Here is a 14,606-nt window from a genome sequence, read left to right as displayed (position 1 = left end):
AGAAGATGGGTGGGTGGATAATACATAACAGCAATGGTGTGTGAAGTCTTCAAAATAGTGTCAAGAAGAAGGGAGGATTGCGTGAGGTAAATAAAATGTGAAGACTTCACAGGGAAGATGTGTGTGTATATATGTGTATATATATATACACATACACACTAAGAAATGTTTAAGAATCAAGAAATAGGGAAATAGGGAAGTGGAAAAATTCTGAGGCCATGAGAGTCTGATGGCTCAGCCTCTGGGAAAGTTTACCCTGAAACTTCTTGTTCTTTCTTATGGTTCTGGTTTAAAGATTGGCTCAGTAAGAATAGGGTCACTGTGACCTGCTTTCCTTTACTGTAAAAGTACTGTAAAAAATGGAGAGGGTCTCCCCATCCCCTTATCCTATTCTCCTTCTTTAGATTTATAGATGTCACCTCAGTTGTAGTCATTAACTAAGGGAATGGGAATTGGAGTTTCTGTGCCTCAATTTCCCGGTTCTTTGTCTAGCTTTTGTGCTCAGATTGTAAGCCTGCCTCCCAGCCAATGGTGAGAAGGGTCAGAGGTGGGCAGGAATTCTCTTGTATTAGGTATAATTATTGGTGCCTTGCCCCTTGTAAAGCACCTCCTTTGCTGGTTCTGCTCTGTGCTAGCAGAGGATGCCCTATTCTGGAGAATGGAATAAAATTTATTTCTGTTCCCACCCTGAGATGGCTCCTTATTATAAATTAACTTTTAATTGGTGAGGGTCTTCCATCCCACATAATAATCATAATCATAATTAATAGTAATAGCTAACATTCGTATAGTGCTCACTATGTGCCAGGCACTGTGCTAAGTGCTTTTTAAAAATTATATTATCTCATTTGATACTCACAACAACCCTGGGAGGTAGGTGCTCTTTTCATCCCTATTTTACAGATGAGGAAACTGAGGCAGACAGATGCTAAATGATTTGTCTAGGGTCACACAGCTAATAAGGTCTGAGACTGAATTTGAACTCAGGTCTTTCTGACTCCAGACTCAGCCAGCTAGATACATCTAGACCAGAGATGTCAAACAAATAGACTACAACACTACCAAGTGTAACCAAAATTAAATACAATTGGAAATACAATATTTAACAAAATAAATAAAAATACAATCAAACATGGATAATGCTAATTTGTGATTTTCTAAGTCAATATGTAGGGGCAGGAATTATTTGAGTTTGACTGCTACTGATTTAGAGTATGTGAATAAGTTGGATTATTTTACTTTGTCCCAATTAATTTGCACAACACTATCATATGCTATTTATATGTGTGGTATGTTGTTATTATTCCCTACTAGTCTGTAAGCTCCAGGAATACGAGGACTGTAGGACTGTTTCTTATCTAAACTTTCCATTTTCCTTTAGATTTAGCAAAGTATTCTGTACATAGTAGGTGCTTCATATGTGTTTGCAGAATCGAACTAGGATTGATTGGATTTGGAAATGCTTTGCAGTAGTGTTTTGGTTCTCATATTTGAGGGTCCTTCTACCCTTTCAACACACACATATATACAAAAATACCTGCACACACACTCGCTTGCTCACACATACACAGTATGTACTGCTCAATAAAGATGCCTCCTCAGACACAAAACTAAAAAGAATAACCAGGCCACTCTCTCCTTAATAGATAAATCTTATAGTATCAAATGCAGGTGTGGGGAATCTGCAGCATCGAGGCTGTGTGTCGCCGTCTAGGTCCTGAACTGCAGCCCTTTGACTGAATCTAAACTTCATAGAACAAATCCCCTAAATAAAATGATTTGTTCTGTAAAAGTTATACTCAGTCAAAAGGCTGCACCAAATGCCTAGAGGGCTTCATGTGGCCCCAAGGCTTCTGGTTTCCCACCTCAAGCATTCACATAGCACCATGGGGTTCTTAGCATTTTTCATGTCATGGACTCCTCCGGCAATCTGATGGATCCTCTGGATGTCTTCTTAGAATATTTTATATAAATAAAACAAAGTACATAGGATTACAAAGAAAACCAATTATATGGAAATACAGTTATCAAAAATGTTTTATGAAAAAACCAAGAAATTAAAAAACCCCGGGTTAAAAATCCTTGACAAAGAGGAATATTTTGGTCCCACTCATGTGAAAGAGTCCCTGTTATTCTTTTTCTTGTTGGGAGAGGGAAAAAGAATATATTACCCATATTTCACAATAGGAATTCCTACATAAGCCAAAACAGGGCCCAATGGATGGTAGATGGAGCTTTAGAACTTCACTAATCATTCTTAATATTCAAGTCTTACCTTTGTTCTGTAATTCTTTCTAGATTCATTTCACTATTATAATGGAGTTGTAGTATTAGGGCAATTAATAGCTCAGGGAAAAACTGGGCTGCTGCTTTCTCGTATCCAGGAACAGAGAGTAAGGTGCACAGAGCCTGGGATGCCTGGGGGAAAAAAGACAAGACAAGACAAGGAAAGCAGAGGAGAGGAGAAGAGAGGAGAGGAGAGGAGAGGAGAGGAGAGGAGAGGAGAGGAAAAGGCAAAGGAAAAGGCAAAGGAAAAGGCAAAGGAAAAGGAAAGGAAGGGAAGGGAAGGGAAGGGAAGGGAAGGGAAGGGAAAGAAAATGAGAACAAACCAACTGTGATTCTGGGTTTCTCCATTTTCACCTTTTTCTGATCTCAGCCAGTCTTAGTTAATAAAAGGAAGGACATAACCCACTCCAACCCCTGTCTTCCTGGGGAGACAAATCCTGTAAAATAAAATCATGCTGATGTAACCCAGGGGAAGCTGGGTTTTAATCACACTTGATATTTTCAAACCACAAAAATTCACTTTGCAGTGAATGTTCCCAGGATTGTACCAATAACTCATATTTACCTAGCTTTTTTTAATTTTGCAAAGCTTTTTCCTTAAAATGGCCCTGAGGTCAGGAGCACAAGTATTTCCAGCCTCATTTTACCATTGAAGAAACTGATCTTCTGAGTGGCTAATTGACCACACAGATCAAAAGTCTGGATGCAAATCCAGGTCTCCCGATTCTAAACTCTATTCACTATACCATTCTGTCTTTCAAAGTTGGCAGGATTTTCAGAAGTCATCTACTTCAGCTAAAGCTTTTGTTTGTCACAAAGGTTCATTACAAGATTTCAAGGTAGGGTGCTAAGGCTGGCCACACTCTTCATTTTCCACCATGTTGTCCTTCCATGGACTGCTCCATCATGCCCCTAAAACTCTTCATTCTAGAAGATCGCTTCATACCTGTACTTCCACTTCAGAAATACCCTGTTCCCCTGGGGTACCTCCCTTAGACTGGAGAGTAGAGGACTCCTCCCAAATCTCCACTTAAGGAGAGCAGTTAGGTCAGTCATCTTTTCATTTCCTACCAGACTACATGATTCTGGACTGGTTCATCACGATTCATGCCAGGTACTTTTTCCTTCCTTCCCTTTCCGGTTTCCTTTTATGTATTGTCTTCCCCACTAAACTACATGCTCCATGAGGGTAGGGATTGCTTTCCTACCTAGCACAGTGCCTGAAACATAGTAAGGGCTTAATAAATGCTCATAGACTGACTGTGTTTGAAAGCTACATAGCTCATTGGTTAGAATGCCAAGCCTTGAGTCAGGATGACCTGAGTTCAAATCCAGCCTCAGACATTTACTATTTGTATGACCTTGAGCAAGTCACTTAACCCTGTTTGCTTCATCTGTAAAATGAACTGGAGAAGGAAATGGCAAACCCCTCCAATATCTTTGCCTAGAAAACCCCTAATGGGGTCACAAAAAGTCTGACATGACTGAAGTGACTGAACAACAACAAAGTATGACTGTGGCCTTTGTATCTCCAGCATCAAGCAATGTGGATGCTCTGGATTCATCAGGCCTTCCAGCCTTCACTAGACATGTCTTAGAGTTCTAGAAAAGCTGTCTCCTTCCTCTGACCTTGTCGCTTACCTGAAGGCTTGACAATGTAGGAGTAGGGACATACTCCCAACCCACTGCTTCTCTGGCCTACCCTTTCATCCCCAGGCAGCTTTCTGACACTAATTTGACCCAAAGGGGACTAGCTGGAAGGCCCAAGGGGCAGGGGACAGGGGCTTTGTTCCAGGGCTACCAATTCTCCTGGGCCTGGAGATAGCAAAGGAAGGTGGCAACACCTGTATAACTCTAAGGATTCTATGAGATTTGGGATTCATTTGACTTGATCTCAGCTTGATTTCATTAGTAAGAGTTGAATGAGGCTTCCTTTGCAACAGTGGGCAAACCACTTTCTTTCTTTGGGATCTCAGTTTCCTCCTTTGTAAAATCAAATGTTGATTTCTTCTAGTTCTAAGGAGGTACTTTTAGGGGGTATATGTAGGTGCATGTGCAGGTGTTTGTATGTATATGTGCATGTGTGGGTACATACACACACAGACACACATAGACACACACACACATATACATACATATATATATATATATGTAAATCTGGAGAGGCTTCAAGTCCTTTTTTAGCACCCCCATGCCCAAAGCCTCTAACTATTTGTGGTAAGAGTTGTTACTCTATCTCTATCCCTCAGAAGTCAGGCTTCAAAGAACTGACCTTAGGACCTAGTTATCAAGACTAATTCATATAATTCATTTAAATAACTAGTTACCAAATGGTGGTGAGCCCTGGGGTATCTCTGTCTACCTTGGAGGTGATATACACAGGTAGGTCCCAGTAGATAGAGCCCTGGGCCTGGTGTTGGGAAAGCCTGAATTTAAATTTGGCCTCAGACATTTGCTCTCTGTAGGACTATTGGTAAGTCACTTACTTATTCAGTCTGCCTCAGTTTCCTAACAATGGCACTTACCTTGTGGGGTGGTGGTAACAATCAAATGAAATAACATCTGTAATAATATCTATAAATTGCCCAGTAGTAAATCCCCTTCTTCCCTTCCCTTGAAGCTTTGGTCACTTTTAGTGCCACTGGCCCTAGGTGTGATCTGTAGTACATGTACCACATTTAAATTCTCAGAGTTACAGATCTTTAAGGTCGATGATACTATAAAAGCATACAGGACTTTATAACAACCTGGAAAAACCTACACGACATAATGCTGAGTGAGCAGAGCAGAGCCAGGAGAGCATTGTACACAACCACAGATATATGGATTCCGAGAGGACCAACCCTGACAGACTTCGCTCTTCTCAGCAACACAAGGTGCAAGGACAACTCTAGGGGACTCATGATGGAGAATGCTATCTTCATCCAGAGAAAGAACTGTGAAGTTTGAATGCAGATTGAGGCACACTTCGTGCTTGCCTTTTTTTCTTCTCTTTTGTTTTTGTTTTTGGGTTTTTTTTTTGGTTCTGTTTCTTCTTTCTCATGATTCATTCCACTGGTCATAATTCTTCTCCACAACTTGACTAGTGTATAAATTAATTCAATGTGAAGTTATACGTGGTAATTATATGAGATTCCATGCCGTCTTGCGGAGGGAGGGGGGAGGGAGGGGGGAGGGAGAGTGAAGGGAGGGGAGAAAATCTGGAACTCAAAATTATGTAGAACTGTGTGTTGTAAACTAAAAATAAAAAAAAATAAGCATATGGGAGAGCTAGATTTCCTGTAGGGAAATATTACTTTGGCCCAGGGCATCGATTCCTTGGTAGTGGTCTTGAGCTGCACATCGCTGATGATAACACTGAGAACCTTAGAAATGATAGACATAAGACTTACTGTCACAGGCATCATGTCGGCATCGTTAAGGGAAAAGCGCTTTTGAGTTGCACTGCTTCCTTCCACTTCTCCAGGCTTCCCCTTTAGCACAGTCAGGATTGTCCTCAGTACAAGAGGTGAGGAGTCTGCTTCCGAACTGACTGCTTGCCACATCTCCAGCACTGAACTGAAAAGTAGTTCCCCCACAAAAAAATAAAAATTAAAATCAAAAATAAAAATCCATCATTTACATTAATCTTGCATTTGGCACACAACATGGAGATATACCCAGGTCACCACTGAGGTCACCTCACTGCCTGCCTGTAGCAGCTGCCTTGTTTCTTCCCACCTGGAACCTGCAGCCTCCACATGAGACCTAAAGCTCTATATCCTGGACCTCCAGGATCCATCTCCTCAAGTCCCTGAAGAGCTGATACACTCACCTTTGTAGCTCCCATCCATCCTAGGGCCAAACCTAATTGATTGGAGATGGACTGAGTCCAAACTAGCTCAATTAACCTTCTATAGCTACTGGCTTTCCCTAGCCAGACCATGCTTTACTTTTACGTCTTATCTGGCTGTCCACATGGACATCCCCCAAGGACATCTCATCAACTATTTGTTTTGTGTTCCTCCACTGCAAATATCAATCTCTACTACTTTCCACCTTTTGTTTTTGGATCAGTGAATCAACTCACTATCTCTGTCACTCCCTAGACCCAAGCTCCCTTCCCTGGCCACTACTCCTCTACATGTATTGTCTTCCCCCATTAGAATGTAAGTTCCTTAAGGGTGGGGATTGACTGTCTTTTTTTTTATCCTCATTACCACAGTGAATACTCAAAAACAGGTTTGTTTTTTTTTTTCATTCATTCATTCAAGTGGTGGAATCAGAAGCCTCAGTTTTACTTTTTTTATACAACACAAATAATCATGTTGGAATCCCCAAACAGAGAGAATCATTTCATTTTCAAATTGGTTTTGTGACTTGTCAACTTCTTGGAAAAAGGTTGTAACAAGAATCCTCTCCCTTCTAAATATTGCCCAACCCATAGTCAGGGACTTCTGATTTATCACCCATGTATTCTGCTCCTCTAGGCAGGCATACCTATGAATTTGGGTCCACCACCACCCCTTTCCAATCCAAAAACTTGGTACTGTTGCGGCATCAAACAGGATACATAGAAGGAGTCTCTGCCTCAGAGGATATTGGCTCAACACGGAGGTCATTGTTTCTGCTGGTCCTGGTTCTCACTGTTCCCTTTCTGGAGTGCTAACCCCTACTACCTAATCCCTCTGTGCCAGAGTATTTGACCCAATACCTACCTAGTCCCTCCATGTGTAAATTTCCTGACTCCTATAATGTCATATTAGTCCCTTGGTTTTCTCTACCCTTCTGTTTCTGAGAGTAGTGCTTTCTGTTTAATCCTCCAGATTATGACCATCTATGCCATCTTGGAAAGCCATTACTCTCAGGCCTGCCTCCTTTTATCCTGCTTATATTATAGACTTTGGTCCAGGCTGGTACTTGGAATTCCATCACCTAATTTGGAATCCGGTTCTCCCCTCATTACTCCCTTATATCAAGGCTGATAGTCCTGACTTTGACTTATGCGTCTCCACCTAGATAGGTTGGTACTACCTAATCTCTTAACTGTTCAACCATCCTCTTCAGATGCTTAATTTTCAGGCACCCTCTGGCCTAGAATCAGAAGCAAAGGAAACTTAGAGCTGGAAAGGACCTTGGAAATCATTTAGGCTAATTGCCTTATTTTTATATAAAGATACTACAGCCCAGAGAAGGGTAATAATATATACATGAGGTCACAACTAGTGTGTGAGCAGAACCAGAGATACTGATTCCTATTTATACCACATGACTTCCCCAAATGGAAAATACTAGTCCTATCCTCATTTTTTTTGCCACTTAGGTCTTAGTGTTGAGATTTATTCATTTTTGCCTGGAAATAGGGTCTAATTAAATTCACCTGGTCCTAATTATCCCATCTCTTTTTATTACCTTCACACTGATATACTAGGTTAGTAGTCTCTTGCCAATAAGTTAGTCAACTAGCATTTATGAAGCACCTTCTATGTGCCAGGCAGTATGCTATGCCCTGGAGATACAATGAAAGGCAAAAGACAGTCCCTGCTCTCTGGCTAATGAACGAGACAACATGCAATCAATTCTGTATAAAAATTAGAGATAATAAAGAGAGAGCAGGCGCTTGCCTTAAGGGGGATCAGGAATCTTAAGTGTTGTTCTTTCCAAGGAAAACCTTTCTATCCTTTGACTCCTCCCCTACCAGGGTCGCTGTTAAATTTTCTCTTGCGCATTCCTGCTCACCATTTTTTCCATTCTTAAAACTCATATAGCCCTGGATCATACTAGGAATTAAGGGCATAGATAACTAGAAACTTCCACTTGTGGTTGGGGAACTAAAGATTTCAGTTCATCTTATTAGTAGGAGGAAGGGAGAGCCCTTCTCTTGGTTAATCAAAAGAACACTTTGCACCATTCCAGTAAATGGTCCAAGGCTTCCCTCCAGGAGAATAAGAAAATGCCCGTTTGTCAGGAAAATCCACTACTGTTTTAAGGGATGATAGTCTGTCCCTAAAATTCAAACATCAAGAAAGCAACATTTACAAGGTGTGGGTGAATGTGCCTTTAATAAAAGAAACTTTCTCACCTGTCTACTGGAAACATATAGTCCAAGAGTTGAAAGACAACTTTGTCGGGACAGGAGCGAGTCAACAAGGTGACCGTCTGCAGCAATGCATGCCTTAAAATGTTAGGTGACTCAATGCTCAATTGCTTACGGATATAATCCACAATATGAGCTGCCTGGAAGAGAAATAGTACATTAGAAACTGTCTTCTCTGATCTTCTTCCTATTGTTTTGAATATGAATGATGTAGCACTAAGCTTCTTTCTTTTCTTTTTTTTTTTTTGGAGGGTGGAAGGCAGGGCAATTGGGGTTAAGTGACTTGCCCAAGGTCACATAACTAGTAAGGGCATCAAGTGTCTGAGGCCAGATTTGAATTCAGGTCCTCCTTACTCCAGGGCCAGTGCTCTACTCACTGAGCCACCTAGCTGCCCCCTTTTCTTTTCTTTTTTTTTTAAGTTTTCAACATTCACTTCCATAAGTTTTAAAATCCCCCTCCTTTAGCCCCACCACTTCCCCAAGATGGCACGCAATCCAATATAGGGTCTACACATACATTCCTATTAACTTATTTTCACATTAGTCATGTTTTATAGAAGAATTAGAATGGGAATAACCATGACAGAAAAACATAAAACAAAACAAACAAAAAAAGAAAATAGTCTGCCTCAATCTACATTCAGACTCTATATTTCTTTTTCTGGATGTGGATGGCATTTTCCATCATGAGTCTTTTGTTGTTTTTTTAGGGCCTCGCATTGCTGAGAAGAGCGAAGTCTATCAAAGTCAGTCATCACACATTGTGGTTGCTACTGCGTACAATGTTCTCTTGGTGCTGCTCACTGTACTCAGTATAAGTTCATAAAAGTCTTTCTAGGTTTTTCTGAAGTCCACCTGCTCATTGTTTCTTATAGCACAATAATATTCCATTCCATTCATATGCCACAACTTGCTCAGCCATTCCCCAATTGATGGGCATCCCCTCCATTTCCTATTCTTGGCCACCACAAAAAGAACTGCTATAAATATTTTCGTACATGTGGGTCCTTTCCCCAATTTTATGATTTCTTTGGGATATAGACCTAGAAGTGGTATTGCTGGGGAAAAAGGTAAGCACATTTTTATAGCCCTTTGGGCATAGTTCCAAATTGCTCTCCAGAATGGTTGGATCAGTTCATAACTCCACCAACAAATGAATTATCCCACATCTTCTCCAACTATTATCATTTTCCTGTTTTGTCCTGTGAGCCAATCTGATAAATTTGATGTGGTACCTCAGAGTTGTTTTGATTTGCATTTCTCTAGTCAGACACTAAGCTTCTTGAGTTTCTAGCAAAATGCCACAGAATTCACCTCTCTTTGGAGGATGGAAATCAAAAACTGGAGGCAAGAATTTAAACCTCTTCATTCATCAACAGGGAGAACAATAAACTGGGGAAAAGGGTAAAACCAAAGCCTTTTATGCTAAGAAAAAAATTATATTTAGGGAAGACATAAACCTGCACGTCTTTGAATGATAAAATCAGATCCATCTATTGTAAAATTCCTTGAAAGCATGTCTTGGAAAGTCATTTCAGGTTCAACCTCCTACAGGAGGGTTTTCCTGACAAACTGATTTTTACTGTTCTCTCCAGTACTTAGCATAGTGCTTGGAACACAGTAGAAACTTAATAAATGCTTGTTGGCTTGATTTGAGAAATCAAATTACATGTAAATGTTGTTTCCCTCTAGTAGAATCAAACTCTTTCATTTTGCCTTTCTATCCACAGAACTTAGAACAGTGCCTTGTATACAGTAGGTACTTAATAAATGCCTGATATTTTTATTGCCAATTTTGTCATGATCAATGAAGTATGTCAGCTTCATGAATCCAGTTAAAATAACTTGTTGAACAATTTCATCCATGTGTTATCTAGTATGTTATCTCGATGATACCAACATTGATATTATTTGCATTTATAACATACATTTTCATATTTGATTCTAACAAAAATCTTCATCAGATTGGTAGTGCAAGAAGTTTTAACCCTTTCCTCTCACTCCCTCCTTATCTATCTGCAGTCTGGCTCTTTTTTCAACTGAAATCACTCTTCCTAAGGTTATCAGTGTTCACTTAATGGCCACATGTAATGGCTTTTTCTCCATCTTCATCCTTCTTAACTTCTCTGCATTTTTTGACACCATGGATTACCCTTTTCTAATTGATTCTCTCTTCTCTTTGTTTTTGTGACACCACCTTCTCCTGGTTTTCCTACCTTTATGATTGCTCCTTATTCAACTTTGCTGGATCTTTATCCAGGAGCCACCCACTAACAGTGTGTTTCCCCCAAGGCTGTCCTGGGCTCTCTTCTCTTCTTACATATTATGTATTGTGGTTACCTCACTAGCTCCCATGGCATCTCTATAGATCCTCAGATCTATTTATCCAGCCCTAACCCCTGTCCTGACCTCCAATCTCACATCTAGAACTGCTTAATGAACATCTCAAACTAGATGTCCCATAGGCATCTTAAACTCAACATATCCAAAACTGAATTCATTATCCTTCTCAAAAGACTCTATCCTCTCCCCAACCTCCATATTTCTGTTGAAGGCATCACTATCTTTCCAGGCCCCCAGGTTCTCTCACTACATGTCATCTTTGACCCCTGCTCCTCTTTCACCCTCCACAGCCAATATATTCCCCAAATCCTGCTGATTCTACACTTGCAACATTTCTCATATACACCTCTTTTTCTTTTCTGGCATTGTCACCACCTTGGTGTCAGCCTTCAACACCCCATATCTGGACTATTGCAATACCCTATTGATTGCTTTCCCTCCCTCATTTCTCCCTACTCCAATCTACTCTCCACTCAGCTATCACAGTGATGGTCCTAAAGCATAGTTCTGACCACATCATTACTCTTCCACTTTCCCTCTCAAATCAAACTCCAGTGGCTCCCTAGCACCTCCAGGATCAAATATAAAACCCTCAATTTCCAACTCTTTTCTATTTGTCTAGGCTTATTACACCTTACTCCTCCTCCATGTACCCTGTGATCCAGTGACACTGGATTCTTTGCTATTCTTTGCACTAAACATTCCTCCTGACTCCAGACATGTTCACTTGCTTTCCTTCATGCATGGAAAGTTCTCTCTTTTCATCTCCTGGCTTCCTTCAAGAGTGAAAAGTAGAAGATCTGGAAGCAAGAACCAACTTCAGCATTAGTCATGTGACCTTAAGTATGTCCTTTAATATCTCTCTTAGACTTGGTTTCCACATCTATTAAATGGAGATAATAATACTAGACAGAGTCTAACTAACCAGAGGAAAATGGAATATTTTCCTCAGTGTCCTACACTTTCTCTCTGGGAAAGTGTCTTTCAATGATTCTTCTGCGAACCAACTGCTATCTTTATATTTCAGGTCATGTTTTTATGAGGCTTATTAAAACAATCATACTCATGAGATTCTCTGGGATACCAGCTGCACCTTACCAGTGAGAGAAATAATTATTAATAACCAATAATTTGGGGAGATTCAAAGCTCTTTTCTTCTTCCAAAGTCCTGATTTTAAAAGTTCAGTCTCTTGAAGGACATTACTGATAATGAGATTAAATTAACTCTTCTCAATCTTGGTCAGACCCTACCCAACCTTACAAAGAATTTAATCTAAGGTGAGGAGCCTCATTGAGTTCTACTCAAGCTTAGGTGGAGAGAGATCCTTTTGTCTAGATTGCCCAAGGCTGGGGGTAGTCTGAGTATAGAGACAGTTTCTTTGTCCAAGAGTGACATGATGTCACTCTCAGCCCTTCATTTTAATATAGCTCACCTTCCATTGTGTCATCCAAACAGAGTTGATTGCCGCCCCTCAGGAATACCTACTCTTTGAAGAATATGTATAAACTGTGAGCCTGCTGCCATGATTGTCTTTGGTCTAAGAGAAACTGCCAAATGACCATCCATTTATTAATAATGGACTGGCCTTATTAATAAAATGATTAAATTACCCAGAAACTATGTCTCTTGAACCTTTTTAATCATCACACTAGCATGACTGCATCCCCAGTGGGACTTATTCTCTGCACAATAAATCTTTCTCCCTCACAAGCTATCACCTGAACCAACACTATGCCTCTCCCCTGCATTGCTCCAGACGATCCAGTTGGACAATTGTACTCTCAGCTGATTGTATGGCCTCCTCTCTCACTCAAATGAATTTGACCCAGTTTTGTTTTCAGCTGGGTATTGCTCTGATAATTGAAGTCCTTACTGCATAGGATTGTTGTGAGGAAAGCAGTCTACAAACTGTAAAGTGATAAAGAAATATCTGCTAATAAGTATGTTGTGGTAAGAGATTTAGTTATATCAGCTTGACCATGTATGGTGTGGTATAGTGAATTTCTGTAGAAAATGGAAAGCTTATAAATCAATTGTAATCTTTACCTTCTCAATAGCAATATAAGTTTCTTGTTTTATGCAGGTGCCTGGAGTATAATAGACTTTGAACAAAAAAGAATCTTTCTTGCATAATGTTCAGTAAAGACCCTTGCAGTTGAGGACCCTTGAAAACCTCATTTTCTGAGTATAGGTCAATGAAAGGCAGAGAGCACAACACTCGAGAATATCTGAGTTTGTATCCTACCACAGTAAAGCACATAACCTCTTTGGATATCAGTTTCCTTATACATAACATGAGGGGATTGAGTAGATAACCTCTAAGAGTCTCTTCCAACTTTAAATCTATCGTCCTATGAGTTATAATAAGGGACAAGGATAAAAAAGAGAAGGATGTGTATTATGGTAGACTTCCTCCTCCCCCCGCAAACAAAAACAAAAACAACCCAAGTGGATCCGCACTTTACTATCATTAACCAAGCCTCTTACACTGGTCACTTTAGAGCCATAGTCCTCTAGAACCAGTCTCAACAAGGTTGCTGCTTTCGTTGCATTCTTCAGTGGAGGGTTGCAAAGTTTCTTCAGAAGACTGTAGACAAAGTCATTCAGCAGGTATGGTGGCAAGTATTCACCTATATACTGAAACCAAACAGGAAATAGCCAATCACCCAGAGGGAAGCCTTATTCCTTAGCATAAAGCAGATTCTTTCTCTAGAGCAAAATAAAGACAGAGAGAATATCTGCTTGGGGTGATGAATTGAGAAGGGAGTCAGAATGCAATGCAGGTAAGGGGGAACACATCATATTTACTTCTCTGCACCATGGTTGTGCAAACCTAAACTGGACATGGTCCTGGTGAGTGGTAATTAAGACTGACAGGAGTCTGGAGATGCATGAGGTAGAGTAATAACAGGGATACATTGAAAGGGATTTGGAGAGCAGATGGAAGGATTCTGCTCCTTCCTGTCACAATACCACCATGCAGAGAAGGATACAACACAGATATGTCAGTGTCTGAAATATGGAAGATAGAATTCATAGGAATGGAGCTATGTAGCAAAGGTGGGTGAAAAAAACCCACTATATATTTGAGGAACCTGTTCTCATCATAACCTATGAAGTTTCCCCTTTTACAGAGGCAGTATTATATGTGGTAAATACATACTTGGAATCAGAAAGACTTGGGTTCAAATCCTGCTTCAGACACTTAACAGTCATCTGACCCTGAGCAAATCACTTAAATTCTTTGTGCCTCAGTTTCCTAATCTCTAAGAAAAGAAGGTTAGGTGCAGTGGTTTCTAGGGTCCTTTCCCACTCTAAATATATGATCCTATGTTCTTGCAGAGCAAAAGTAGTGCACCCATCTTTCCTCCCCAGCAGTCTCTTTCACTAGCCTCACTAAAGGGGAGAAATACTGCTCAGCTGATGTAGTTTGTCCTTCATTCTTGAAGAGGACCATGACATCAGGCAGATGATGACATGACTTGCAATTGACTTTGAGTAAGGGAGGGCTGTACAAAGTCACCAGCCTCACTTTTTCCTCCAGAGCCATCTGGGTCCAGTGGCCAGATATTGATCAGGATGACTGGACGTGGCCTCAGATTCAGTGGGATACATTGGCCCTTTTAAGCTAAGATCTTTCCAGATTCTCACTTTGAGTGAGGCAATACCCATTCAGTGAGTAGGGCTCTTTAAGAAGTGAGTCAAAGGATGACCCCTCTAATAATAATGAAAAAATCAGTCATCATGATTGATACTCAGCCACTGGATGCAGATGGCTCTGGAGGAGAAAGTGAGGCTGGTGACTTTGCACAGCCCTCTCTCCCTCAAATCGAAGTCAATTGCAAGTCATGTCATCATTCTCCCTGATGTCATGATCCTCTTTAAGAATGAAGGACAAAC

At 40.5% G+C, this 14,606-nt stretch overlaps 1 protein-coding gene across 1 annotated transcript in view; it reads right to left on the bottom strand.

Moving 5' to 3' along the window:
* MROH9 (maestro heat like repeat family member 9) overlaps positions 1–14,606 on the bottom strand; it is a 54,820-nt gene that overhangs the window by 24,754 nt on the left and 15,460 nt on the right. The window contains exons 8-12 of the mRNA XM_036755489.1: positions 13,194–13,343; positions 8,348–8,502; positions 5,679–5,844; positions 2,310–2,418; positions 1,884–1,917 (exon numbers count right to left, since the gene is read on the bottom strand). Of these exons, the coding sequence (XP_036611384.1) occupies positions 1,884–1,917; positions 2,310–2,418; positions 5,679–5,844; positions 8,348–8,502; positions 13,194–13,343 (614 nt within the window). The remainder of the gene's footprint in view (positions 1–1,883; positions 1,918–2,309; positions 2,419–5,678; positions 5,845–8,347; positions 8,503–13,193; positions 13,344–14,606) is intronic.

This window comes from Trichosurus vulpecula, chromosome 4 (genome assembly GCF_011100635.1).
Source record: "Trichosurus vulpecula isolate mTriVul1 chromosome 4, mTriVul1.pri, whole genome shotgun sequence".
Classification (NCBI taxonomy): Eukaryota; Metazoa; Chordata; class Mammalia; order Diprotodontia; family Phalangeridae; genus Trichosurus; species Trichosurus vulpecula.
This window is presented reverse-complemented; position numbering and strand designations above follow the sequence as displayed.